This window comes from Brienomyrus brachyistius, chromosome 2 (genome assembly GCF_023856365.1).
Source record: "Brienomyrus brachyistius isolate T26 chromosome 2, BBRACH_0.4, whole genome shotgun sequence".
Taxonomy (NCBI): domain Eukaryota; kingdom Metazoa; phylum Chordata; class Actinopteri; order Osteoglossiformes; family Mormyridae; genus Brienomyrus; species Brienomyrus brachyistius.
In genome coordinates, this window is record NC_064534.1 from 5792764 (window position 1) to 5818500 (window position 25737).

The 25737-nt window shown below is 46.8% G+C and overlaps 4 protein-coding genes across 4 annotated transcripts; 2 read left to right on the plus strand and 2 right to left on the minus strand.

Annotated features, from left to right (window-relative positions):
* Nucleotides 1-1535: 1535 nt before the first annotated feature.
* On the minus strand, nt 1536-4441 carry crybb1 (crystallin, beta B1). Its single transcript, XM_048980028.1, has 5 exons — nt 4325-4441; nt 3448-3566; nt 2918-3050; nt 2117-2259; nt 1536-1719 (listed from the first exon to the last, which is right to left on the minus strand). Exons 1-5 carry the CDS (start codon nt 4439-4441, stop codon nt 1536-1538), a joined length of 696 nt encoding a protein of 231 aa, XP_048835985.1.
* A 3553-nt stretch (nt 4442-7994) lies between these two features.
* On the plus strand, nt 7995-11621 carry cryba4 (crystallin, beta A4). The gene is made up of 5 exons (XM_048980033.1): nt 7995-8061; nt 8380-8498; nt 9762-9903; nt 10226-10368; nt 11418-11621. The coding sequence occupies exons 1-5, from the start codon at nt 8023-8025 to the stop codon at nt 11563-11565; spliced, it is 591 nt and encodes a 196-aa protein (XP_048835990.1). The 5' UTR covers nt 7995-8022; the 3' UTR covers nt 11566-11621.
* Nucleotides 11622-16837: 5216 nt separating this feature from the next.
* tmem127 (transmembrane protein 127) lies at nt 16838-21473 on the minus strand. The gene is made up of 3 exons (XM_048980023.1): nt 20799-21473; nt 19822-19986; nt 16838-18861 (listed from the first exon to the last, which is right to left on the minus strand). The coding sequence occupies exons 1-3, from the start codon at nt 21040-21042 to the stop codon at nt 18551-18553; spliced, it is 720 nt and encodes a 239-aa protein (XP_048835980.1). The 5' UTR covers nt 21043-21473; the 3' UTR covers nt 16838-18550.
* Nucleotides 21474-21721: 248 nt separating this feature from the next.
* ciao1 (cytosolic iron-sulfur assembly component 1) lies at nt 21722-25159 on the plus strand. Its single transcript, XM_048980014.1, has 7 exons — nt 21722-21993; nt 22558-22706; nt 23195-23306; nt 23425-23513; nt 23745-23946; nt 24151-24238; nt 24743-25159. The coding sequence occupies exons 1-7, from the start codon at nt 21855-21857 to the stop codon at nt 24975-24977; spliced, it is 1014 nt and encodes a 337-aa protein (XP_048835971.1). The 5' UTR covers nt 21722-21854; the 3' UTR covers nt 24978-25159.
* Nucleotides 25160-25737: the final 578 nt, after the last annotated feature.

Genomic DNA, 25737 nt, shown 5'->3' on the forward strand with positions numbered 1-25737 from the left:
TGCACATGGGCATTCTGGGGAAGTTCAACCTAGTTGCAGTTAGGCCTAGTCCTTTGGTGAAATGGTCATTTAGTGAAAGCAAGGGAACGGCCTTGTCATGACACATCACCCCACCCAGGCACATCCACACTTATTTTCTGTTTATTCAGATATGCTGTATGAGGTGTACTGTACTTAGCTTTGCATGTGTGCTCACCGCTGTACAGCCTGTGACTACAATTTCCATACTCCCACAGAATGAAAGAACCCGGTGTGAGCTGTAACCCAACTGCAGGATGATAAATATGCGTCGATTGTGACCTGAGGCCTCAGACTCAGGTTATATTCTGTGTATTTATTCTCTGAGGATATTTCTGTGAAAGACAGTGGGAATTAGCCAACTAACTAAACCCCGATGGTGCCACAAAATATATAAAATAGCTGTTCCTCCCAATTGCACCCTTCCAAGTTGCGCTGTCATTACCCATGTGAACATTAAAGTCCCCCACAAAATAAATAGCTAGGAAGTAGTCAGAGTGTATCGTGCTGCTGCAGCATATTCCAAAATAAGGAATATTTATTGTAGTGACTATTTATACTAAATATCCCTGTATGGGCCACTAATTTTATGGGCAGTGGTGGCTTAATGGTTAGGAAAGATTACAGGTTTGAATCCCTGACCAGCAAGGCACCACTGAGGTACCCTGAGCAAGGTACCACCCCCAAGCACTGCTCACCGGGCGCTGAATTAGCTGCCCCCTGCTATGTCACATATGGATTAAATGCAGAGGACACATTACGTTGTTGTGGTGTGTCAACCATTATAATTAATCACTAAATTCTACCTATTTGTGGCCAACAGGGGGCCAGCAAACCTCGGGGGCCCTATGCCAATGTGTAGTTTGAGTGGTGGTAGACAGTCAGGGTATTACAAACAGAGCATTGACGTTACAGCCCCAGTGACAAGAACTGTACAGTCAAAGCTACAAATTGGCCCTTTTTTTTCTGACAGTGTATCATGGTGGTCGCAGATCTCTGTGCTCCTTTTGAGCTCCAGGACCTCAATGTTTATTGGGTTGAACTGTTGCCACTACATGACCAAAAACAAAGGAAAATAAACAACTTTCCAGACAAGCTAAAGGTTACGTTCATTTACCACCCACTGAGAACCTGAGCAGCTTGTCGGTTTCCAGTGCCCAGCCTGTAAATTCATTCACTTCCTCGCGGGATTGCTCCTCTAATAATCTCTACTGTGTGAGTCTCCCAGTTAATCATAGTTTGTTTTACTCTCGCCCTTTTACATGTTTGCTTGCGCTTACAGCTGTTTATTTACTAAAGAAATCCAACTGATCTCCCCGGTCCAGTATCAGTGTGCCAGACCTCGCTGGTGCGCCACCTGCTGTTTCATACTCAGAAGACACCTAGCATGTGAGGAACTGAGAAATGTAAGGGCCAGAGACGGTCTCAGGGAGTCATTTTTCCAAAATGGGTTTTTTATTACTATTAGAGAGGACTGGGGGGCAGGGGGGGGCGGAGCCCAAATGAGCTTTGGTGGCTCACTTGCTAGCCACAGTGCTGCTGAAGGTGAAGCAGCCATGCGGATGGTACTGCATGTCCCTCACACGCCGCATGGACTGGATCTGGGGCTGGATGGCGCAGAACTCATTGTAGTGTCTGTAATCGCCGCACTCAAACAGGTACTGGTAGCCCCTGTACCCGGGGTACTGGTAACCCACCCACCTATGAGGCAGAGAAGCGGAGAGCGGAGGGGAAGGCAGTCACATGCGTCACAGGAAAAAGTGATTCACTGCTTCAACAAGGACATGCGAGAAAACCCCCTATCTATGTATATCTGTGGGAGTTGGAAGCCAGAACTGGACCAGGGCCATACAAAGATGCCCAACTGGGGGGGGGGGGGAGGGGGGTCCCTCGGTAAATGGTAAGTCATCAGTGAAAAGTTGCATTAAAGATGTCCAAAGGCAGGCACTTTACTTGGAAGTAGTCTTTGAAACGTGACTCTTGATGAATGGATATCACAGTATGATTTAAAGTATCCATTGCTGCATTAATGTGTTTTCTCAATGAGACCAGTCTTCCCAGTCAGCTGTATTGTCCCCAGTGATTCTGGGCTACTTACGCTCCTCCAGAGACCCTCACGCTGCCCACCCGGTCACAGAAGCCATGCGCCCAGAGGGTGGGCACATCATCCTCCTGGATCTCCATCTTGTTGCCCTCAAAGTCGGACAGCTCATAGAGGCAGATCTTATGCTCCTGCATGTCCTGCAGTATAGACAGACAGACAGACAGACAGAGAGACAGACAGACAGACAGACAGACAGAGAGACAGAGAGACAGACAGAGAGACAGACAGACAGACAGACAGACAGACAGAGAGACAGACAGGCAGACAGACAGACAGACAGACAGGCAGACAGGCAGACAGACAGACAGAGAAACAGAGAGACAGACAGACAGAGAGGGAGACACAGACATTTTTTCTTCAGGGAAATGTTTTCCTATAGTATAAGAACTCAGATCTCTTGTATGTATAGCAACACATATATTTCAAGGTTTCAGTTTTGCAGATGGGGCATTCTTGACCATTTTCACTGACAGTAAATGACAACTGAAGTTTAGGAGACAGCGGTCTCAGTGACCTTTTCTGTAATTTAGAACATGGTTTTGATAAACACATCATTTACATACCCTTTGGCAAAGTCTCGCTTAAGGTGCTGTGGATGAATAGCATTATCAAGATCTTAACATTTGAGCTTTCATTACAAAGCTACAATATTTCTAAAACTATGAAAATGTCAGTTCCATTGGAGGATTACTGTTGATTGCGCAGACTGTGGAAACATAAAACGCTTTTGTTTTCTCCCTAGTTGGGATCTCTGGGATCTCTTGACATGTGTTGGTGTCACATGGTCACGCTCACCATGCGGACAGGTCTGAAGGACATGAGACAGTCACTGCGATAGCTGTTGGACCAGGTGTCCCAGCGAGGATACTCCCCCTTCTCCAGGATGAACATCTCCCCACGGAAGTTAGTCTGCTCGAAGGCAACCCAGCTGAAGGGGGGGGGGGGGGGGGTGAGGACGGAGTGGAGAAAATGAGCAGAGTGTGACAGGAAGATGCCAGTGGTCTTCCACGAAAACCTTTGCAAATGTTTGAAGCATTTTGCGGTGAAGTCATTTGTTTATGTCTGTGTCTGTTTAAGGCTGTATGTACACACTGGGTATGGGAGCAAGTGTCGCGCCTTTAAATTAAAGAGTTTTACATGAAATTGAGTTCTTTATGTGGGGCTACTGCAAACAGCAGTACCTGCTTGGATGCTGTGATTGATTGAGCTTCTGAACAGCGCTGCCTACAGTGACTGCTCTTTGCAGTGCTACACGCGTGACTGCTGTGATTATTGTTGGCATGGTAACGCAGAAAGAGCCATCTCTGCGACCTCAGGAGCCTTACGGGCCGCACTCCACACGCAGGCTGCGCACACGGTCCAGCCCCATCTCTGTCGTGTTCACACACTCATTCTGGATCTCCATCATCTTGCCCTGGAAGTTCTCCTGCTCAAACAGCATGATCTACAAAGAAGGAGGAAAACGTATGTTATACGCTTCCATTTTATATGTTCTTAGTAAACAGTGATTAAGTGTACTGTGGCATTTTGCAGACATTCTATTGAATTGCTGAGCATCTATTCAAATTGTCACATGACACACTGCAGCAGCTGCTAAACAGCCTATATGGCATTTTTCTTGCAGATCACTTCTTTAACAACCTCATTCAGAAATGCCTGGTCACTGATTATTCCAGTGTCTGACTGGCCATAAAAGATGTGAACCATCAGACCTTTCTGCTAAAAGCGGCGACCGCAGATCCTTAGCCAGTTAAAAGCTGTCATTTAAGCTAAATGGAAGAGGTTCCGAGGTCTGCCCTTCCAGATGATGATAGTTATCCAAAGGTTACATGCACAGTTCTGTAGCAGCTCTTATTGTTGGGGTTTCAGTATTTGCAAAATGCTACCTGCTCAAAACAAGAGATCAGCTGCATTATTTTATAACCTGCCCTGTGCACGTAGTTGGTGCCACCTAGTGATTATAAAGAAGCGTAGGGAACATGAGAGCATAAGACCAATCACAGACAGGGTTACTATATAGCTGCAAATCGTTGTGGGTTAAACATGGCAGTTACTGCCAGCTGGCAGAAATATTGCCCTCCGTCGACTGCAAAGCCTCATTTGTGAATAGCTAAAATGTTCTCATTGAGGCTGATCTTCTCCAGGGGTAGCTGGCCTGAGTTGCAGAAGAGGGTATGGTTCTTAGAAGCACGGATCGCTTACCCTGTAGTTGCCCGCGCTGGTGTCTGCGGTCTTCGTGGCCTTGCCCCCAGAGGCAGGAGATCCCTTGTCCTTGGCTTCGGCTCCCTTGCTCGTGGTGTCCTTGGCTGTCTGAGACATCGTGAGGGTTTGGAGTTTCTGGGAGGGAGAGGATAGAGAGGAGTGTGCGGCAGGATTTGGGGATGAGTGAGTATCAGCCTGAGCTCAGCGCTCTACTATGAATGTTTACCTCAAAGTCTGAATGAATAGCTCCTCACTAAGAACTCGCCGGCCCACCAAGCCATTCCAGCCCCACCTCCCCAAGCCTGAGCACACTTTAGCCCAAGCGGGACAGGAGAGTCAGGCACCCAAGCTGCCCCAATGGCCTCACCTGCGTAAGTCCGGCTGGTGGAGGTGTGTTCGCTGCTTCTGCTCCGGCACCCTGGGCACCATCTTTTATACCCTGGCAAGAGGCAAACAGCAGGGCTTGGTGCACAAAGGGATCTGCTGCCGTCATCAGGCCGCCCCGCATGTCCGCCGCCCCCCTTTCGGCCGCCCGCTCACCGCGTCACCTGTGACCGTAAGCAGTTTGCAGTGAAAGGAAAGTACTGACCATGGGAGTTTGGGCCGGGGTCCGGCTGGCCACCGCCTGAGGCTACAGGCAGCATGTGGAGGGGAGGAATGCGAAGGTCAGAGGTCAGCACTGCCTGAATCACATCCCCCCCGAGTATGATGGGACACTAAGGGAGGCTGTGCCTGAATACAGTATAGATCTGCAGCACAGTTACAATGGTGGCATTCTATTAAAACAAATCATCCAAGAAATGGTTTAGGCAACAGACCCAAATAAAGCAATTTTGAGAGTTTGTGTTAACTTTAAAAATATAAGGATATTAGCCCTTTTCTTATTTCCTAATAATACATTACCATGGGTCTTCAGGGTAAGAGTCTCTGAAGTTATGAAGGAATGGACAATTTTTCCAGATCACATGGTTTTGTTTTGGATTCAAAGATGACAGCACGGTTCTGTTGGAGATGCTGGAGATGTTGGAGATGCTGGAGATACCCAAGATGTCCATCAACTTCCATTTCTACTAGAGTCATACAGGCAGAAATTCACGCAGAAACTCATTCGCGAAAGTGACATTCACTAGAGTGTACGGTCATAAAAGCATTAATTGAAACATTCCTGGGTTAATCATTTAAAATTGCGCCAGAATTAATATACTAACAGATTCTATTTCACAGATGTATAAGATACTGTCAGTTAAAAAACAAAAAAAAAAAAAAATAATTTAAAAAATTCCAGCCATTTACAAGGCTCATGTTGAATGCCTTGAAAAGGCAGTTGGGTGATTAACAGGAGAAGCTGAGGTAAACGATGATAATATCAAGGTGTTTGGGGTCACATGACTCCCTCCAAGTGAGCCTTTTATTGGGTGCGTTCGACTTGGGCTTAGGTCTGTCTGCAGCTGACGTGACGTGGAGCGAGATCTACCGGCGGCTGCAGGGGTGGAGTACGGACTGACTGCAGCCAAGTCGGACAACTTCTACTCCTCGTAGTGTGCGAGACCTGACTAGATAAATCTGTACGAGTATCACCTGCATACACATGACTTCTTTTACAATAACCAACTCCTGATACAAACTATGTACAGTGGCCCTGTGTAAAAAGACACCTGCCAGGACAAAGATCATGTCATTTATTTAAACTCTATTTTGCCAGGTAAGTGAACTGAAAACCAGTTCTCACTGCTTTGCGTGCTTTTTGGGAGAAATAGCAGATAACGCATCGGAACTGCCTGGGATACAAACGTCATGCGTTTAACTAAAATCTTCAGCCAATTAGGGCAAAATTGTGTCGTCATGGAAGCAGTTCCAGTTTGTGCAGCCGGCAGAGAGGTGCTGCACGATCTGTATTAAGTCGTCTTGCTCTCGCGAGGTTTTTGTACCATGTGACATGGTGAGGCGTCGTGACGTTTTGCAGCGCCAGCTTAAGTCGGACAAAAAAATCTAACCACGATGCATTGCGTAAGGACCAGAATGCATTGCTTTAAGCCAGCGCTGTAAGCAGCTTCATGAAGTCGAACGCACCCATTCATAAGCTCTGGGGTCACATGACTCTCTCCAGCTCAGGCTTTTATTCGTAAGCTCTGGGGTCACATGACTCTCTCCAGCTCAGCCTTTTATTCGTAAGCTCTGGGGTCACATGACTCCCTCCAACTGAACCTTTTATTCGTAAGCTCTGTGGTCACTTGACTCTCTCCAACTGAGCCTTTTATTCGTAAGCTCTGGGGTCACATGACTCCCTCCAACTGAGCCTTTTATTCGTAAGCTCTGGGGTCATTATATATATAATGATTCTCACATACAGCATATGTGTGTTATTCAATATAGTCCGTTATGCAAGTATTGGGGGGGGCAGCACGTGGCTCAGTGGGCTAAGCCTGTGTACCTGTGATCAGAGGGTCACCAGTTCAGACCAAGATTTTGTTTCAACCAACCAGTTGAGTAGTATGTGAATGTGACTCTTTATATGCAATTGGTTGGATGAAAAGAAACCTTGATCTGGATTTGTCATTTGGGCCTGAACTTCCCACCTCTGCCAGTGATTACCAATCGGCAGCTGTCTTCTATTCACAGAGCCGCTATATATTTGAATTAAATTCCTGTTAGTCATGTGTTTGAGTTAATATGCTACTATATTATCCGTCCTTGCATTAGCCAGAAGCACAGATCTATTGCAGATCATTGTTGGTCTGGATCCCGGGAAACACCGCGGACAGGATTCCAGTCCTTCACTCGTCTACAAACAGTCACACACTACAGGCAATTTAGAGACAACGGTTTGCCTAACAGGAACATTGAGGGAAAACATGAAAATAGGCAGCCCTAACAGTAAAGCAAAGGTCTCTGTGAATGCGCATGACTCCAGGCTAGATGCTGAGATCAGCTTGGTTCCGCATTGTGCTGGCTGTGATGGTGCATGACTGTAGCTGGATTAGGCTTCTGACTCATTTCCTGTATTTAATGTAATCTCTTGTACCTCTGTCTGCCAAAGCAGATCTAGGGAATGAGAGCCCTGAGGGAACAGAACGGCATGTGGGGCGTGCAGCCCTCCGGTGCCATACCCCATGCGTCTCGGCCTCCTATGTAGACGTAGTCGGGGGATAACACAGTGTTAGCGTTTCTGCCCATCTATAGGTTAAGCCTCTTTGTGGGGCGACAATGAGCGGGCCGCCCCTCCCCCCTGCTGAGCCGGGGCTTTTTGCTAGGCCCCTTCACCCCCGGGAGGCTTTAAAAGGGCCAGAGGGACACTCCGGCTCCCACTGTTGCTGCAGGTCGTCCCGTGGATCCCCGGGCCAGGTGAGTCCCGCCCCTTCCTCTGTGGATGCTGGTCATTTTTTTTTTCCCCTGTTGCTCCCCCTTCTGGTTGTTTACGGTGTTAACTGCCAAGCAACTGCTTGTGTCGCCAGGAGACGACAAGCCACCACAGTTTAATGTGTTTTTGTCCGGGGGATCGCAGGGTTGGCGTGAACCTTTTGGCAGGTGGCCTAGTCTTTGCTGGCGATTATTTTTATTGACCCACCCTCTTCAGGTGCCGGTAGCAGTGAGTCAGTGGCAGCGGTTTCTCATCAGGTGATTCTGTGCTCTGTGAATGCTCACCTTTTCCAGGCAGACCTCCACCGATTAAACTGCACCCCCTCTCCCTATCACTTAAGATGAATCACCAATGCACCAAGTTCACTGGCCACTGGAAGGTATGATGGCGGCTAAACGGCACCAAGACGGGGTGTGAGACATTAACACGGTGTTCAGGTTGCCCATTTCTATGCCTCAGCACAACAAAAACATACAAAATGAGGCGGATAATAGATAAAAGTTTATGCAGACAGTCCTGTTTTTGAGTACAGTTTTGCTACAACAGTAAATCCTGTAAGAGTTTGACAGAGGACATTCAAACTATGACATAAGACACCCTAGATGCAGAGCTTAGCCCATGAGCTGTAGAGGAGAAGAATGGCAGACTGACCCCCCCCCATCAATGGCGAAGTGTGACTTTCGCTTCCCCCCCCCAGATCATCGTCTTTGATGAGGAGTGCTTTCAGGGTCGCCGCCATGAGTTCACCGCCGAGTGCTGCAACGTCATGGATTTCGGTTTCGAGACTGTGCGCTCCATGAGGGTGGAGAGCGGCGCGTGAGTGTGGTGGGGGGGGGGGGGGGGGGGGGGGGGGGTGAGGAGGAGGCTGGGATAGGAAGCTAGAGGTGGGTTGTGAGAGACTGTAACAGTGGACATCTTAGGTCCATCTAAGCCTTTCCTCTTAGTCTCTCTCCATCCATCAGAGGATGGGAACCTGGAGCTGCACTGACAGAAATGCAGAATCTGATGTTAAAGTCAGTTCTGGAGAAGGTGTGAAATAGAATGACGTAGTTTCCCAAGGGAGGATGGACTTGGTCCACATTCCGGAAGGCAGGGTTGTGGCCAGTGAAATATGCTGGATAAATACTCTTCAGGTGGAGTGTTTAACTATTGTATAGAATCTGAGAAAAGCTGGAGTTATACATCAATCCATCCACATGCTAATTCATGGATGATCTAAAGACAGGCAGGTGAGGCAGAGCAGCACATGAGTCACGTGAACCTCACGCACTGCCTTCCAGTTACCATGGTTCACCCAGGGTGTCCGTTAGCGCACAGCAGGGCAGTGCAGGGGCATGGCAACCAAGGTGCTGGGGACTGCACAGAGACCTAGGGAGCACAGTCCCATATAGAGAGCACTCCAGGCAAAAGACCTTTAAACTAAAAGAGCTGGCGCCCCTACTGGTCAAAAAGAGAATCAGCGTTTTGAGGTAACACTGTTTGACTGTTCTAGGTGAAGTCCAAAACAGTGGTTCCCCTATTCCGGTCCTGGTGGGCCAGAATCCAACACAGTTTGCAGATTTCCCTGCTCAAACACATCTTAATTAGATAATTACCAGGTTTAGTAGGAGAGTCTGAGCAGGGAAATGTGCAAACTGTATTGCAAACTGGCGGCTCAGGACTGGAACTGGGGATTCCTGTACCAAACTAACCATTTGTTAAGATCCCATCCTTTGTTTATTTCATTGACCTGTAAATTAGATGCTTCCCTGTCTTTGGTTTTGTTTTGCTATGTGAAACACTTTGAGCTGCATTTCCTTGTATGAAAAGCACTATAGAAATAATAATAATAATAATTATTATTATTATTATTCAATGCAGACTAAAATAGGGCACTGTATAGTTTCAGTTAAGTGCTTTCTTCAGGAGTTCTTTAAATGTGTATACATGTATGTGAAACGTATAATATATATAAAGGTTATGTAATTTGGAGATAATGTTTATATGGCATACTTAATTTTTTTGTTTATATTCACTCAGGGATTTTTATTATTTTGAAAGTGTCATTTAGTGACGGCCTGCTCTGTGTGTCCTGCCTAGGTGGGTGGGTTATGAACATGCAGCCTATCAGGGCCACCAGTTTATTCTGGAGCGTGGAGACTACCCCCAGTGTAATGCCTGGGCGGGCAGCAACGCCTACCCCATCGGGCGGCTGACGTCTTTCAGACCCATCTCCTGCGTGGTGAGACCACTCTTTCTCACCTTCTTTCCCACCCCCCCCTTAATTCCTCAGATCCTCATCTTTCATTTCCCCCAGTCCTCTCTAAACCTCTCACCCTCAGAGGGGTCTAACTAGCAGGTGTTGGGGCATGTTGTAACTTTGATTGGTTCGTTTCCTTGTGAAAAGCTCACAGTGGAGGTCGATTCATCCCTTTAGCAGTAGAACCTAAAGTTGCATCATATAACTGCTCAGCAAGACGGTCTGGACGCTACCTCTGAGTGAGGCCCTTCTCTTGGCTGAGGCTCTTATGATGCTCACTGGATCGTTTTCTATCTCTTTACAGAACCACAGGGAGTGTCGCATGTCCATCTACGAGAAGGAGAACTTCCTGGGTCGGAGGGGGGAGGTCACTGATGACTACCCTTCCCTCCAGGCTATGGGCTGGTGCAACAATGAAGTTGGATCCTTCCGTGTCCACTCTGGAGCGTGAGTGTCCACCCAACACTGATACTGTCAAGATGTCCATAGCAAAACCACAGTCAAATCTATTCACTCTGATTTTATATACTGTCTAGCATTTTATACCAAATATCTGTGATACTCCATTGTATTGTGGTATCTGTTGGGTCCAGCCATAATGTCACAGTGAGAATACAGATATATTTAAGGCTCTTTTATGTAGCAGTCCTGAAAAGGACTACATCAGGCACCCACCGAACTGATTACATATATGGAACACAGGGTTGTTAGATGCTGAACTGTAAGATACACACACAGTGGGAGACCTATGAAAGCTAATTACACATAGGGATCAGACAGGATACACACAAAGACACAGGTAACCACACGCACAACAATAAAGAACATAACTAATAACAATAACAACAACACAAGGGCTATTTACACCTTGCAGGCAAGGCATGCTGGGATATGTGCAAATTGACCAGACGGCGCTTGGCTCACCAGCGCCACAGTATAATATACCGAATGCCCCCCAAACACTGATACTCTCTGACTTTATATACTCTCTTTGGTCTTTATACCAAATATCTGTGACACTCCATAGTGTTATATACACTCATGGGAGTCTCACTTACACAAAAATCTGATGTCTTGGTCTCACCTCTCTTCCATCTCTCTGAACCAATCATTTTTGGTCCAGCCCTCAGAACATTTTTGTGTAAGTAAAATCCCATGAGCCTTATGTACCCTATACCTCCCCCCGTCCATCAAATTCTGATATTCTATTACTCGTTCACATCTGCCGGTCACTCTTTCCATCTCACTCTCCTTCTTGCAGCCTCATTCCCTCTATCTCACTCTCATTAACTTAGCCTCACTCCTTCTATCTCACTCACCTTCTCTTAGCCTCACTCCCTCTATCTCACTCTTCTCATCTTAGCCTCGCTCCCCCTATCTCACTCTTCACATCTTAGCCTCACTCCCTCTATCTCACTCTTCTCTCAACCTCACTCCCCCATCTTACTCTTCTTATCTTAACCTGACTCCCGCTTGCCACTCCCTTCTCCCCTCAGATTTGTGTGCTTCCAGTACCCTGGGTACCGTGGCTACCAGTACATTGTGGAGTGTGACCGTCACTGTGGAGAGTACAAACACTTCAGGGAGTTCGGTTACCATTCACAGACGCCCCAGATCCAGTCTATCCGCCGAGTCCAGCAGTGACCTCACCCCTGTCAACGGAGCCTCCACACTGCTCGGTGTCCACCTCCACGTTACCCATAAGGGGAATAAACAACGTTTCTTAATCTACTCAGCCTCATTGAGGTGTATCAGTGTGTGCTGTGATGCTGGCAAGTGAACTTTCACGTAACACTGTAGGTTTACCAGTGAGGCATGGTTTCTCATGAAGGGCAAATCCTCAACCTCTAGCCACACTATGGTCATTTCTCAGTTCTGCATCTGACTGGTTCTGACTGGTTCTCAGCAGCCCCATTTGACTCATAAATAAAGCGTCAAAACTCTTTCAGAACATTTTGAGTGTGCGCAATTTGGAATCATTGGGGAGGAACTATACCATATACATCCAGTTATAAAGTCTGGAAAAATCTTCTTTCAAATAATGCCTTAATATGGTTATTAAAACTGGTTGTGTTCAGGTAGATTGTATCATTTTCTAATATGAGCACAATTACAAGAACTAACAAGAAATACTGTATATTGTTTAGAAGTCTACAACTTGTGACAGGATTTAATTGAATCATCAGTTTCAACAATCTAGCTGATTTTTTTGTATATCATAGTGCGCTCTCCAGCGGCACCACAAAGGAGGGATATGCCGAATATTTGCAGGAAATTGTATATTTCATGGCATGACACAAGAAAAACAAGGGAAATCATGAGGAAGCACTTTTTATTTTCAGAGGCATCAAAAATAAACAGGTATGTTTTATTATGGCAGCAAAAAAACTGTTGAGCGGAAGGTAAAACCAAAAGGATCAACACCGCATTGGCCTGTAGGTTATCAGTGGGTGGGGGACAACCCCTGATGACCCTATTGACCTATAGGTTATCAAGGGGCGGGGCACAGCCCCGGATGACCCAATTGGCCTGCAGGTTATCAGTGGGCGGGGCACAGCCCCCTGATGACCCTATTGGCCAGTAAGTTATCAGTGGGCGGGGCAGGACAGATGCATAGGTAAAGTTCTGATGGCTTAATGCTCACAAGTCCCCAGGGTGCTTGGTGCAACCACGGGCAAGCTTGGAACCACATGGTTAGATCAAGCACAATGGGGTCCCGGGCAAACTGGGCAGTCTCTGCTGAGGTGTGAGTCGAGGGTCTTGTCACCATGCTGCACAGCTTCATGGACCGCGCTCTTCACCCAGCTGCTCTGTTTCTTAATTAATTTTGAGCTGGCGGCAGCAGAAGAGACCCAGGCCCTGACATCACTGCGCTGTGTCCTTCGTCACCATCACAGCAGCTTTATTCCATCGCCTTCTAGAACCTGAGATCATCTCAGCGCTGGCTGGCAGGTTGTTTTATTGTCAGCCTGTCGGGCTCTAAGTGAAGGAATAGGGTGGGTGGATATTTTTTGGGGGGAGGTTGGGCGGGGGCGATATTTTGAAATGAGACGACCGCAACGCGATGGTGAGGAAGAGGAGGAGTGGACCCCGCAGTGCGGCATCTGCAAGACTTTAGAAAAAGCGAGACAGGTCACAGGTCACTGCGGGAAAACGGAGGACCCACCCATTCTGCACACATACTTAGCAAATGATCGCCCTCCCTCCCTCAACCCCACCCCCAACCAGCCCCACCCTCTGGATTGCCACGCCCGAGGCACAAGCCGAACCTCATCCATTGTCTTCATCAAATAGAGTATTCCAGCCATCTTGGACCATTTGCCTTAAAAATATCAAATATGATAAAGTAGAAATAAGAAAGAAATGAAATAAGAAGAAATTAGTAGTCTACAAATTTTAACCTTATAGAACCCTACTTTTACATACATTGACATTGACATGAATGAACATTGACTTAGATCCACCATTCAAATTCATCTTTATCTGAACATGCGTCTGGAACAATTAACCACCAGAGGAATCAGGCATTCAAAGACACAGAGATCCATCTGCAAGTAGAGTCAGTCTCTTTGAATCATCTGGAACTATCTGCTTAGCGTAAGAGCTCCAAAGTGAATGAGAAGCACTGTCTCCAGCTAATACAGATAGCGGTCATGATGCTAATCCAGTTAGCTTAGCGAAACAGTCCTCTGTACTGCCCCTGATGGAAGCCTAATCAAGTTTTCCTTTGCTCGCCTCCCCGGGGAGCATTTCATTTAGGACTGGAAGAATTCGTGAGCTGACCCTCTCTGTTTTTTTAACGAGATTGCCAGTGACACCCATTTAGTAGAATGTATCACAGATCCACCAAACTGGCGGGTCTGGAAACTACTAGAAAGGCAAAAATCTTCTGCCGCTAATGAAAGCGTTACAAAATGAATCGCATGACCAAAGAAGTCAAGTCCGTCAACTTCCATAAAATGAGAATATGCATAAATAATTAAGTTTTAAGTTCTCATAGTTCTATCTTGAGTCTCCTACTGAAAGTAGCCTGCAAGTAGATCTCACTTATCCTACACCCTGTATCATTTATCCTGTTCAATCTGACCTTGAGCATTACACTCTCTGGCCATTCTCTCGCACATGAGAGACATAAACCAGACGGCTGCTGCTTTATCGCTTCAGCATTTCCTCTCTGGCCCCGTCTCTTCATGTCTCCATCCTTGCACGCTAACGTCTTTGTCCTTGAAGAACATCCAGAGCTTTTGATCTGCCACAAACCTTCTCCAACCTTCACCTTCTCCTCACGCCGTGTTAAAGGATAAACTGTCTCTCTTCCCTTTACAGCAAGACAGTATAACCCAAATCAAATGACAAAAAAAGAGTTTGAAGAGCTGCTGCAAAAATTAAAGGCAACAAAAATCTGTTTGTATCAAATACCGCTATAAAAACTAATGTGAAATACAATAAAGGCAGAATGAAATACATCATACAGATTTTTTTTCAACACACTAGTTACACCAATTCTTCATGCATCTATGGTGTCTTTTGTATATTTTGGAATATTTTTTCCTTGAATCCCTGAAACAATACAACATTTCTCACACACAATGACATGAAATCAGAAATCTTATACTAGTGCATGAAAATTATCTTACAAATACCGTCTTTCAGATATTGAACATATTTAGAAGCGTGATACCTTACCTACTTCCAACCTGCCCAGATGTCATCAACGAAAATAGATGTTTTCCTGGGGACTGAAGAAAGGCGGGTGACCGAGTCACCATCTCGGCCATCCTGCTGTGCGACGTCGCCCCTCTCAGGGATGGAAAGGGGACCGGAGCCTATGCTCACAGCACCGTGACAAGAGGCAGAATGTCCAGGAAGGACCCTGCTCTCCCAGCATGGATAGACGCATTCTGGTCGAAGAGAGGGGGTGCGTCGCGGAGGATGACTGGAGTTGGGGTGGGGGGACTTCATGAATATTAATACAACTTGTCCCCCCTTTCCAAAGAGACAGGGCCTTCAATTTCATTAGAGAGGGAAGTAGCTTTATTCATTTAATGGCTCCATATTAGTGGCTGGACTCAAACCATTTCATTAGTTAGAGTGCTGCTATAATTTATGGGGGGGGGGGGTAAGTCTGACACAACAGTCTTCATGATGCAGTGATTCGGGGGGGGCAGAAAGCCAAGATGCAGCACAAAACGCCCCCATGCCATGGACTGTGAGATGCAGACGACTGCATGGGACACCATAGACCGAGAGACACAGAAGGTCAGTGAACATGGCTACATTCTAAACAGGCACTTTCACCATCATTTTGTTCCTCTTATAAGTCTACGCCTTTTTTCTATCGGTTCGCAGTACCTTGACGCAATAGCATGGACACCAATCTGTGTGCTGTTAGTTTTTCTGCTAGTTCAGCTGCTAATGTCTTCATTAATGTCCTCATTTGGAAAGGAATTTCACGTGGTTTTGTAGCCAGCAGACGCAGCAGCTCTGAAGCACTGTCTCTCCTCTGACCTTGGCTTGTCCTCCTTCCCTTTGGTCTCATGAGCAGAAGCAGCCAAGTGCAGGTAAGAAGCCCAGCCACATACTGCCCGAGGAGAAGGAACCATTCGCTCTGATCTTCTAGATACTTTACACATTCATTCTGCCATCCATCTTCCATTCTGCGTATTCTGTACAGGTATTCTTGCAGGGACCGCGGAGGCTATCGCATAAAGCAGAGGACATAAGGGAAGGAGCACCTTGGACAGGATGCCAGTCCATCATAGGACGAACTCACACACACACAGTCCACGTATTCATATCTTTGTGGGGACTCTCCATTCTGTTCTATGGGCAAAACCCTAATCCCAGCAATAACAACCCTTATCCCCACCCAGCCTTAACCTTAACAATAAGTAACTAAAAAAAATGCAAGACTTTTGGTTATTTTAGTTTTTTGATTGCAGTCACAGATTTTTATAAATCAAAAAAAATGTCACAGGCAAAATGTTACAGTTTTTATCAAATTGTGGGGAAATCTAATCTCCACAATGTAATAATTACTTACACACACACACACACACACGCACACCTACATATACACCTTCGTATACTGGAGGAATTTAGAGACACCAATTCACTTTCACAGATTCACAGGAACCATTTCCTGAAACTTTGGGAGCATTCCACTATTGTTTTCATATGATAAATTCTGTGGAGATATTAAGACTACTTGTGTAATGTCCAAAAGAAATTATGTGGGTTATAAAATGCTGGGGTGTGTGTGTGTGTGTGTGTGTGACAAAGAGACCATCCCTTTAAACTATGATTTTCTGATCTTAACTCTTAAAAATCAGTATAACCTTCAAATTCACAATACGATACAAATCATTATACATTATTACATAATATCATGTTATCTGGACAGAAAATCATATGAATTATAGGTTTACAATAAGCTTAAGGGTTAAACATATTTCCTCATGTTTTGTTTCTTAATAGAAAACCCAGACCTACACCCTCTTCTCCCATTAAATGTTTATCTTTCTATGTAGTGAGCAGAAGTAATGGATCTACAAGGTAACTCCACCCTCTCTGTCTAAGGAGGTTGCAGGCAGTATGCAGAGGAGCCATTATGAATTTTTTTCAACTTCTCCTCAGAGAAATCCCACCCGTTCTCACATGTAATTCCACATAGATTTTATTCCAACATCAATACACCCAATTAAACCAACCAAGGGCTTGATGAACAGCTAATTCGCTGAAAAATGAACATGGGTGGCATGAAATGTGGGTGTGAAGATATGAAAACGCTGTCTGTCTTGGTGGGCTTCGGTGAAAGGAAACAGGCCACATGGACAGAAACATGGAGGAGCACTAGGACACTGTGATAGAAACATGAGCGATTCATTCAATGTGAAACAGAGGCTGCCGGTCCCAGTATAATCAAAAAAAATGCTTTATGGGTCACTGTTCACAAATCAACTTTGCCGCCAACTTTTACAATCATACTAACATCAGAAACATAGCAACGATAAAAAGATCACAAAAAAGGAAAATAAAAACAAATTTAAACCATTATTTGATCAACATCTGGACCACATTAGAACAGGATAAATTATCGGATGATGGACTGTCAAACAATACGGATCTTCAGCATTACACCTGACAAGTTTCATGCACCTTCTCTGTCCCACAGAGATTAAAAAAAGAAAATTATCACACGTATATAACAGGCAATAAGAGTGCAGGTAACCATTTCAGGGACTGGGTCTGTCTAACAGTCCTTTGACTGTAGATTTGAGTGACGTGTTTAATGCATTTTTCATCCACTGGCATTTGCCTAAAACTGAAACGTAATGCTGAAGGCATTCTTACTGGATTATAAAACCACTGAAACTCGAAATTCTTTTAAAGAGAAAATATATACACACATTAAAAAACAGGATTAACATTTAGAAAGAATTGATCAGGTGCTTTGTGGGAAAGGCCCCATTGTCACTGCCTGTGCCAAAACTGGTCTGCAGTCGTTCAGATGTGTCAAAGCTTCAGGGTGATACGACAATGGGAAACCAGCAGACATCGCTTCGCTTAAAACACCTAATGATCCAAGAAATTAAATACAAGTCAATTCAACGTTTTATTATTGGACAGCATGCAGTTATTTCAGAGTCACGCTTTTTGCCACATCTAACATTTAAAACTTAAGACCAAAAAATGTAAAAAAAAAAAATAATAATAATAATAAAAGGGGCCCAGCGGAGGTGGACTCAAAGTCCCACAAGCCACCTCACTCGCCTCCATTTGGCAGGGCCAGCCGACACCCAAGCCCGAAAGACCTGTCATCTGCTACCAAGCTCCCAGCCCCAGACTTTAAGGAGGTCTGTATTTCCCAGGTTTCCAGAACACTCTGGAACACTGGGAAACAAATGGCCAGACAGCTAGGTTCAGAAAGCGATGAACTTGTGGCCCAGGTGCGGCAGGCAGCTGGAAGGGCACCTATAGGTCATGATTCCACCAAGCCCCAAATTCTCCTCCTATGAGCTACAAAAAAAAACATTTAATGGCACAGCCCAACCTCAGGCCCAACACTGCTGACCGTGTTCCCCTACCCAGCCTCACCCTCTGAGACAAGCTACAGCTACATGCCAAGGAGGCCATAAAATTTTAAAACAAAAATTTTAAATAAATCCTTGCCCCTCCCATTGCCTCCGGCATGCCAGAAGTCACGCCATGCTTGCTCAGAGAGGTCATCGTAGGAATGTTAAAGAGCAAACCGCGAGAAAATGTGGCGGAGGAAATGCTGCAAAGTACGGCAGCATCTCACAGATGCCGATAACACTCCTCCCTCAGGACGTGAGAAAAACAACCACAGACTGACACACGGGTTAAGTACTTCTAAGATGAGTGCTTCTGCATCGCGGTGATTATGACTTCCTCATACAAATATCTTAAAAGGGCCTGCTAACAACATGAAGGTGTGTGTGTGTGTGTGTGTGGTGCTAAGCAGGGTAAGAAAAACAAAAGCTAGTAAGTAGTTGTTCAGTGGACTCCTGATCTGTGCATGAAACAGCATTTGTTGTGTGTGTGCACGAGCATCAACAGCAACAGCGAAATTTACAGAGCTGTAAAATGGCGAGGCCGTCGCCCGGCCCTACGGCGTGTAGGCGGGCGGTGGCTGGAACTGGTTGGCGAGGTCGTAGTCGGTCGGGAAGGCCTCGTTGCTGTCCTCCATCTCTGAGAGCAGCTCCAGAGCCTGCTCCTCCTCCTCCGTGGGGTAGTGCCGCAGCAGGTTGGCAGCTGTGGCCAAGATGGAGGCTCCGCCCGCTCCTGCCACCAGGTAGAAGCTGATGGCAAAGGTGACGTAGACCAAGGAACCGTGGTACTTCTTGTGCTGCTGCTGGAGGGACAGGATGAGCTCCGAAGCCCAGTAGGAGAAGCCGATCACGGTGGCACACTGGAGCACTGGGTAGGGAAAGGGCAGGCGGGCACAATGCAATATGACTTGTTTTTATACAGCGCCTTTCACAACACAGTCGCCCGAAATGTGCGGTAATACATTATTAGTTTAAGTATAATAAATGATTCACAAGACAGGAGAAAAATGGAAGAGAAAGAATGGCAGAAGACAGAGGAGGAGACTGACCAAAAACTCCCTAGTAAGGAGAGAAAAAATATCCTCTGGGGTTTGAGTGGCAGTCAAGCCGCCCCTGGGCATGCAAGCATTATATAACACAAAGACAATGGTCATGCTTTTATGAAGCCAGCAAACTGTGAATACTGTCAATACCCATTAGTGAGCCAGTTCTCCATGCAGATTTCTGTATGCAGGCAATGGGCAAGATCAGCTCACGAGGGGAGATGGACTTTAATCGCAAATCTGTTTGCTCAGCTTGCAACTCTACAAGCTACCCGTGCGTATGGGACGTTTTACTCGTTACTACAGGCCGAGTTTCACATTCTCAGGGAAGGGCAATTTCAGCGGCACTTACAGCAACAGCCGCAGGGCCACATGTCTGTGCCGAGTAAAGGGAAGCGGCAGTTCCTGAATTTGCCCCCAATTACCTACAGGCTGCCTCTGTGTATATTTCATCTTAGCTGCTTTAATGACGGACCTGAAGATCACATTATTAGTTTGACCAAACTATTTGGTGGCAAAAACGAATGAATGTATGGAATGCCTGGGGGGTCCTCAAGGAGACATTCTGGATGTCCTTAAAACACGATAAGGTATCATTTTTACTATGGATGGATCCCTTTCACAAAGAATTATGGATGGGGGGAAGTTTCAGAAAGCTGCTGATTGAGAAGCACAACCTGTTGACACCTTGAAAGCCCTTGTCACAATCACACGTCCCTGGTACGACGGCAGCCCAGCCTGCCTGCCTGCCCGACACAGGACGACCAAGTCGATATTCCCCGTACCGGTCAGGATGTGTGCAAACGCATAGCGGCGAGTGATCTTCAGCGCTGGGTGCTTGGGCCCGAAGACATCCAGTAGAAAGGCGGTCAGGCTGCACAGGATGCCCAGGAAGCAGAAGGCAGCGATGACCCGGAGGAGGAGGACGGTCTGGTGGTTTACGCAGAAGTCTGAAGAAGAGCAGTGAATCAGTCACATGAGGGCGGAGGAATCGGCGTGTGACATCAGCTAATGTGGGACTCGCCCATGCCTTGCTGTCCTCTCCACACTTGGCTTAGAAATCCTGGCACCCGGAGATGAGAGCTGCGCTGAAGTTTCACACTCTGACTCAATCAACTGCCCTCTAAAGCAACCAAATAACAAATTTTATAGTGCATCTCCAAAAATAACCTCAAATGCACTTATTTAAGATCACAAACATGGCTGCCAGGAATGGTCTCTTGATCATAACTGCCGACTGCACTTGGATGTTTAATGTTAAAGCTCTACTCCCATGGAGGACAAGGCATCAGAAAACGATGTAACAATCAAACGGAGAGTCATTGAAAGCAAGAGCACAACAGAGATAAAGCTCCCAGCGTTTGCTACATGAGAACATTTGGCAGCTGGATCAGTACACTTACAGTGCCGTCTACTCACGCAGGAACACTAGACCGGGTCGGGGTGACAGGTATCACTACTCTGCTGATGCTGATTATACATTATGGACACAGGATACCGCGCTATGCTGTGAGCATTAACTAAGACACTCAGGTATTGTGCACCGTTACCGCCTCCTGCAGGCGGCCAGCATCTCTCACGTGTTTTGGCTCGCGTCGTATATATACATCTAACACAGCTTGGGGTTCGCTATAGACGGCCGGACGTATTACTGATCATTTACTGCAGCAGTTCTAATTCACTGTCACATGACAACGTACACTTACTGAGCTCCCTATCCTCCACCCCGACAGTAGATAATACAGAACGACATGCACCGTACCTTCCAGAAGCTTCGGGTCCAGGTATCCAAGCACGTCGGCCACCCCGAGCTCCTGCCTGGGACACGTCCCACCGTGGACGCGGAGCCAGGCGGGTTCGGCAAGCGCCGTGCACAGCGCCGTGATGGACAGGGCTCCGGGTAGCGCCGACACCAGGCTGCGCTCCGGCTGCTTGGGCAGCGCCGTACCTCCCGGGCCGCGTCTGCGCCGAGTCCCAGGGAGAGCGCTTCCCGGTGGGGCGTACATCCTTCCCGAAGCCCCCTACAGCCTTGACAGCGTCCTTTTACAAGACCTAATCTGTAACACTCCTATGTACAGTTAAACAGGGTGGCGGAGACGTTAAAAATATTTCAATTAAACGTAATTAGTATTTACATTAACGACACACGATCTGACTGTTGTGATCTTCGCTAATCGATTTAAGGAACAATTTATCCTTTAGTCAGAACCCAAACACGGGCCCAAACAGCACAGGAAAAACCGGCCGGAAAACTACCTGTCAGTTAACACACTACAATATATAACAGACCCGTGTCAGGCCAAGGTAAGTCCACAATGACAACGGATACGTTTCTTAAGAATTTCTTTGTTAAATTAAGATTTAATAACTAGTGCTTCGAATTACTTCCAGCTAAAACAAAACACAAAAGGCAAATTCCGCTTCCTTCCTGTTCTTGGCGAGTGACGCAATCCGTTTCACGTACTATCGAGCGCGTGCGTCACGGCTATGCACGTCGTGAAAGGCATCTTGGGAGAATGAGTTTTATTCAAAGATGAGGACGGCATAAAACAAATCATTTATTACGAAAGCAAATAATGAAAATATAAGAAAATTCACACGATATGCCTTTTAAAAGGCGAATTACATGGGTATACGCACAGAAATATTTAGTTTATTTATCTCCCACAATGCACTTCGAAAGGTGGTTTGGTAAGTGGGAGTTGTGACCTGTAGTTTGACAGGTTTATAACGGAGTTCTAGTGTTTGTTTGCTGCTTTTAAGGATCTTAGCAGGCCGAATAGTCTGTCTGTGTGCGCTGGCGTTGCGTTTTGCGAACATGAAGGACGCGTTGCAGTTGCTGTGTAGGTTCACCGCCCATCCGGATTCGCGCTGCTGGTATGTGGCGTGGAGCCCAAACGGCACCCTGCTGGCTTCATGTGGCGGCGATCGGACGATTCGAATATGGGGCAAGGAAGGTAAGGTCTTCATTAGTGCTACTGCGACCACCCATAAGTTTATTGCCTGTACAGCGTCTGCAAGCCTGGTTGACTTTTAACGTTACATAGAGTTTTAACGTCTTTTGCAAGCACCACGTTATTGCCATTGGTTTTAATCGTTTTAAAGGGCTATTTAGCAGGAATAAATTAGCTATGTGCAGGCATGCATACGGTTTGGGGGGAATATGTCTGAGAAGATAACGGTGATGACAGAAATGATAGCGATATATAGACATTTTTGTATATCTACAGAAGTTTTGTGGACCGTAACGACGCTTCCCAAAAGGCTCCGCATTCAGCTAATGGGGGGCTATAGGAAAGTTGTGCGACTTATACGGACGTTTTCATGAAACACCTTAAATTAAAAACGTTTTTCACCTATGAACACAAGGCAGCTTAGCATCACGTGTCATACTAAGGTCACCCATCACCCTTTTACAGACATGTTTGGTAACCGTGACAGAGATGTTGTTTTGGGTGGAATACAGAGGAAATAACACATCAGGCTAATTTGTTCCTTTGCTCTTTGTGGTCCCATGGTAGGGGATTCCTGGGCATGTAAGGCTGTCCTGCAAGATGGACACCAACGCACAGTCAGGAAGGTCTCCTGGTCCCCTTGTGGGAACTATCTGGCCTCCGCCAGCTTTGACGCCACAGCCTGTATCTGGAGAAGAAAAGAGGATGACTTTGAGGTACATAAAGAAGTGTAGCCAAAGATCAGTGTTCACTTTCTGCAGGGGTCCTCCTCAACTCTTAGTTACAACCTTGTTTTTAGTCTACTTGTCCTCAGTCCAGCTACTCTACTCCTCCTCCATGCCCTTCTCATCTTTCCCTTGTTTGTGGATGCATAAAACCAAGAGAATTTCCTTTTTCCTTCTATGCCTTTTTCCTCTTCCTCCCCCAGTCTGTCCTCATGTCATCCTCTCTCCCATTTACACTTGCATTTATATATTTAGCAGACACTTTCATCCAGAGTAACATACAAGTGAAGCAAATAGCACATTACAAACATATGGCTGTCAAGTCGATTGGATGTAAGTGCAGCTAGGCTGAGCTTCCAGTGAGTGACCAGGTATACGTGCAGGATTGGAGCAAGAGCTACACATCTTCCATCGAGGTCTCCCTTGGCATGTATGCTCGCTGACCTCTGCCACCCCCTTACCCCCCCCCCCCCCCACAGATTGTCACAACCTTGGAGGGCCACGAGAATGAGGTGAAGTGTGTTGCCTGGGCCCCGTCAGGCAACCTGTTGGCCACCTGTAGCCGGGACAAGAGCGTGTGGGTTTGGGAAGGTGAGGTGGCCTCTTTTGTTCTCGGTAACAAGTGTGAGCAGCATCCCTTTAAGAGCTCTGCAGCCACATGGCATCCCATCCTAGCAGTGACACGGGTCTCTCTCTCTCTCTCTCTCAGTGGACGAGGAGGACGAGTATGATTGTGTCAGTGTAGTGAACACTCACACTCAGGACGTGAAGCATGTGACCTGGCATCCCACCAGGGAGGTACCTTCCCCCGTCCCTTACTGATCACATTTTTGTTGTTGTTTTGAGCATGCTCAGTCCGCCCCCCCCCCAATCATAGTAATAATAATAATATAGTAGCTACAGTAAATGTAATAAGACGGTTCTCGACGTGGATTATTGGTGCCACTGTTGTGGGTTTTGCTCTTATTCTGTTACTGAATTGTACTGTCTGTGCCCTGTTCTGGTTGGATCATATCCTGACCCCCCCAGCTTCTGGCGTCGGCCAGCTACGACAACACAGTGCGTCTGTACCAGGAGGAAGACGACGACTGGGTGTGCAAAGTCACGCTCGAGGGACACACGTCCACCGTGTGGAGCCTGTCTTTCGACCCCAGCGGACAGCGGCTGGCCTCCTGCAGCGATGACAAGACTGTGAAGATCTGGAGGGAAAACCAGCCTGAAGATGTGACTGGTGGGGGTCGGGGGGGGGATGTTTAACAGTCATTTTTGTTTCATTTGGTTTGTGTCGTCAGAGAAATTGAAAACGTGTACCTGAAGGTGTATTGGAGAGGTCGTGATGGATGCTGGGAGTCACTCCTCTGTAGTTTTCCGAGGCAACGGTTGCCTAGGGAATGGGCAGTGAGGTGTGTGATGTGCATTTCCCGTGTGTCCACAGGGACGGAGAGCGGTGGGTCAGATCCGGCCTGGAAATGTATCTGCACTCTGTCCGGCTTCCACAGCCGGACCGTGTACGACGTCTCCTGGTGAGCAGCCATCTCCGATGCTGCCTGTTTCACCCGTTTTAACAGCTGTTCAGTTACTCCGATTTGGTTCACGTGGAAGAATCAAGAGCATAATGAACAGACACACCTATAAATATGGATAATAGTCTTTGGCTGTATATATACTGCCCTACAAAGGCAAAACACTAACTACGCTGACACTGAAACTGAAAGCACCATAGTGTCCTCCTTTATGGTTAACTGGTAGGTAAATGATCATGTTTTCTTCAGAACAGAGCACAATTGAATTAAGATGTATGATCAGAAGATGAAACTAAGCCTAAGAGACCTGATTTTGGTCAAAACTCGATTTTGATAGACAGTTACTGTGTTTGGGCTTCTTGTATGGCAGAATAGCAGTTTGCATCCTGTGACTTCAAATATGGAACCACATTGGGTCTCATTTTTCCTCCCTATGCACATTGTCACCTATGTAGAGTGAGAAGGATCCTTTAGTGAAAATTGGGCTTTGTCACGCCCCCGTAGGTGCCGACTGACAGGGGTGCTGGCCACTGCCTGTGGAGATGACAGCATACGTGTGTTCAGGGAGGATGCAGCCTCGGATCCCCAGCAGCCCACCTTCTTCCTGTCTACCCATGTGCCCCAAGCCCACAGACAGGACGTCAACTGCGTCTCCTGGCATCCCAAGGAGGCGGGGCTGCTGGCCTCTTGCAGCGATGATGGCGATATTGCCATCTGGAATTACCAATCGGAGGCTTGATTCTTGGATCAGCCAATGGGACACAGACCAGCTACAACAATACAATTGTATTAGCTGAAAAATTAGATTTCATTGAACGCCAAGCTGAAGGAGATGGACAGGCTCTGAAAGCCTGCTTTTGACGCTTTCTTGCCCTTAAACTTTCCTGTTTTTAGGTGAATTAAAAAGTAGCTAAAACACGATGAAGCTTAATGTCCATCCATCCATCCATTTTCCAAACCGCATGTCCTACTGGGTCGCGGGGGGGGTCTGGAGCCTATCCCGGAAACCTAATGTGTTTGATATAATTAGAAAACGCTGATGAGATGCTGCAGGTCGTGTGTGACTGGGCAGGGCAGGCCTCTGTATCTATGATTGGAAGGTCGTCGGTTCAAGCCCCAGCCTGGGCAGTAATGTCTGTGGGTCCCTGAGCAAGGCCCCTAACCCCCAGCACCAGGGGCCCTGCAATCCGGCTGACCCTGTGCTGTGACAACCCCCCTCCCCCCCCCCCCCCCAACTTGCTCCTGCCAGCATATGTGTTTCTGGGTCTCATGCAGAGTAAGATGGAATAAGTGAAAAGAGGTTTTCCGGTGTACCTGCAGTCATACTTCTGCGACTGGCGAATAGTAATTTCAGAACCTTTGAGGGGAGATACCAGCGTCACAAAGGCGGTTCCCTCAGGGAGAGGCTCGGCCATTCGCGAACGTTCCCGAATCCTTCAAACGTGGGAATCTCAACTGCATAATTTCTGCTATTGCGACGTTGCTCTACCTTAATACTC

What these genes read in the sequence shown, in the direction of transcription:
- crybb1 (XM_048980028.1), bottom strand. Translation starts at nt 4,441, where the DNA reads ATGTCTCAGACAGCCAAGGACACCACGAGCAAGGGAGCCGAAGCCAAG. An exon ending in CTGCGTGTGGAGTGCGGCCC is followed by an intron (nt 3,051 to 3,447) that starts GTAAGGCTCCTG and finishes CCCCCCCTTCAG; the next exon opens with CTGGGTTGCCTTCGAGCAGA. An exon ending in GTGAGGGTCTCTGGAGGAGC is followed by an intron (nt 1,720 to 2,116) that starts GTAAGTAGCCCA and finishes TCTGCCTCATAG; the next exon opens with GTGGGTGGGTTACCAGTACC.
- cryba4 (XM_048980033.1), top strand. Translation starts at nt 8,023, where the DNA reads ATGAATCACCAATGCACCAAGTTCACTGGCCACTGGAAG. An exon ending in ATGAGGGTGGAGAGCGGCGC is followed by an intron (nt 8,499 to 9,761) that starts GTGAGTGTGGTG and finishes TGTCCTGCCTAG; the next exon opens with GTGGGTGGGTTATGAACATG. An exon ending in TCAGACCCATCTCCTGCGTG is followed by an intron (nt 9,904 to 10,225) that starts GTGAGACCACTC and finishes ATCTCTTTACAG; the next exon opens with AACCACAGGGAGTGTCGCAT.
- tmem127 (XM_048980023.1), bottom strand. Translation starts at nt 21,042, where the DNA reads ATGTACGCCCCACCGGGAAGCGCTCTCCCTGGGACTCGGCGCAGACGC. An exon ending in GGACCCGAAGCTTCTGGAAG is followed by an intron (nt 19,987 to 20,798) that starts GTACGGTGCATG and finishes GCTCTTCTTCAG; the next exon opens with ACTTCTGCGTAAACCACCAG. An exon ending in GTTTGCACACATCCTGACCG is followed by an intron (nt 18,862 to 19,821) that starts GTACGGGGAATA and finishes TTCCCTACCCAG; the next exon opens with TGCTCCAGTGTGCCACCGTG.
- ciao1 (XM_048980014.1), top strand. Translation starts at nt 21,855, where the DNA reads ATGAAGGACGCGTTGCAGTTGCTGTGTAGGTTCACCGCCCATCCGGAT. An exon ending in GAAAAGAGGATGACTTTGAG is followed by an intron (nt 22,707 to 23,194) that starts GTACATAAAGAA and finishes CCCCCCCCACAG; the next exon opens with ATTGTCACAACCTTGGAGGG. An exon ending in CCAGCCTGAAGATGTGACTG is followed by an intron (nt 23,947 to 24,150) that starts GTGGGGGTCGGG and finishes GTGTGTCCACAG; the next exon opens with GGACGGAGAGCGGTGGGTCA.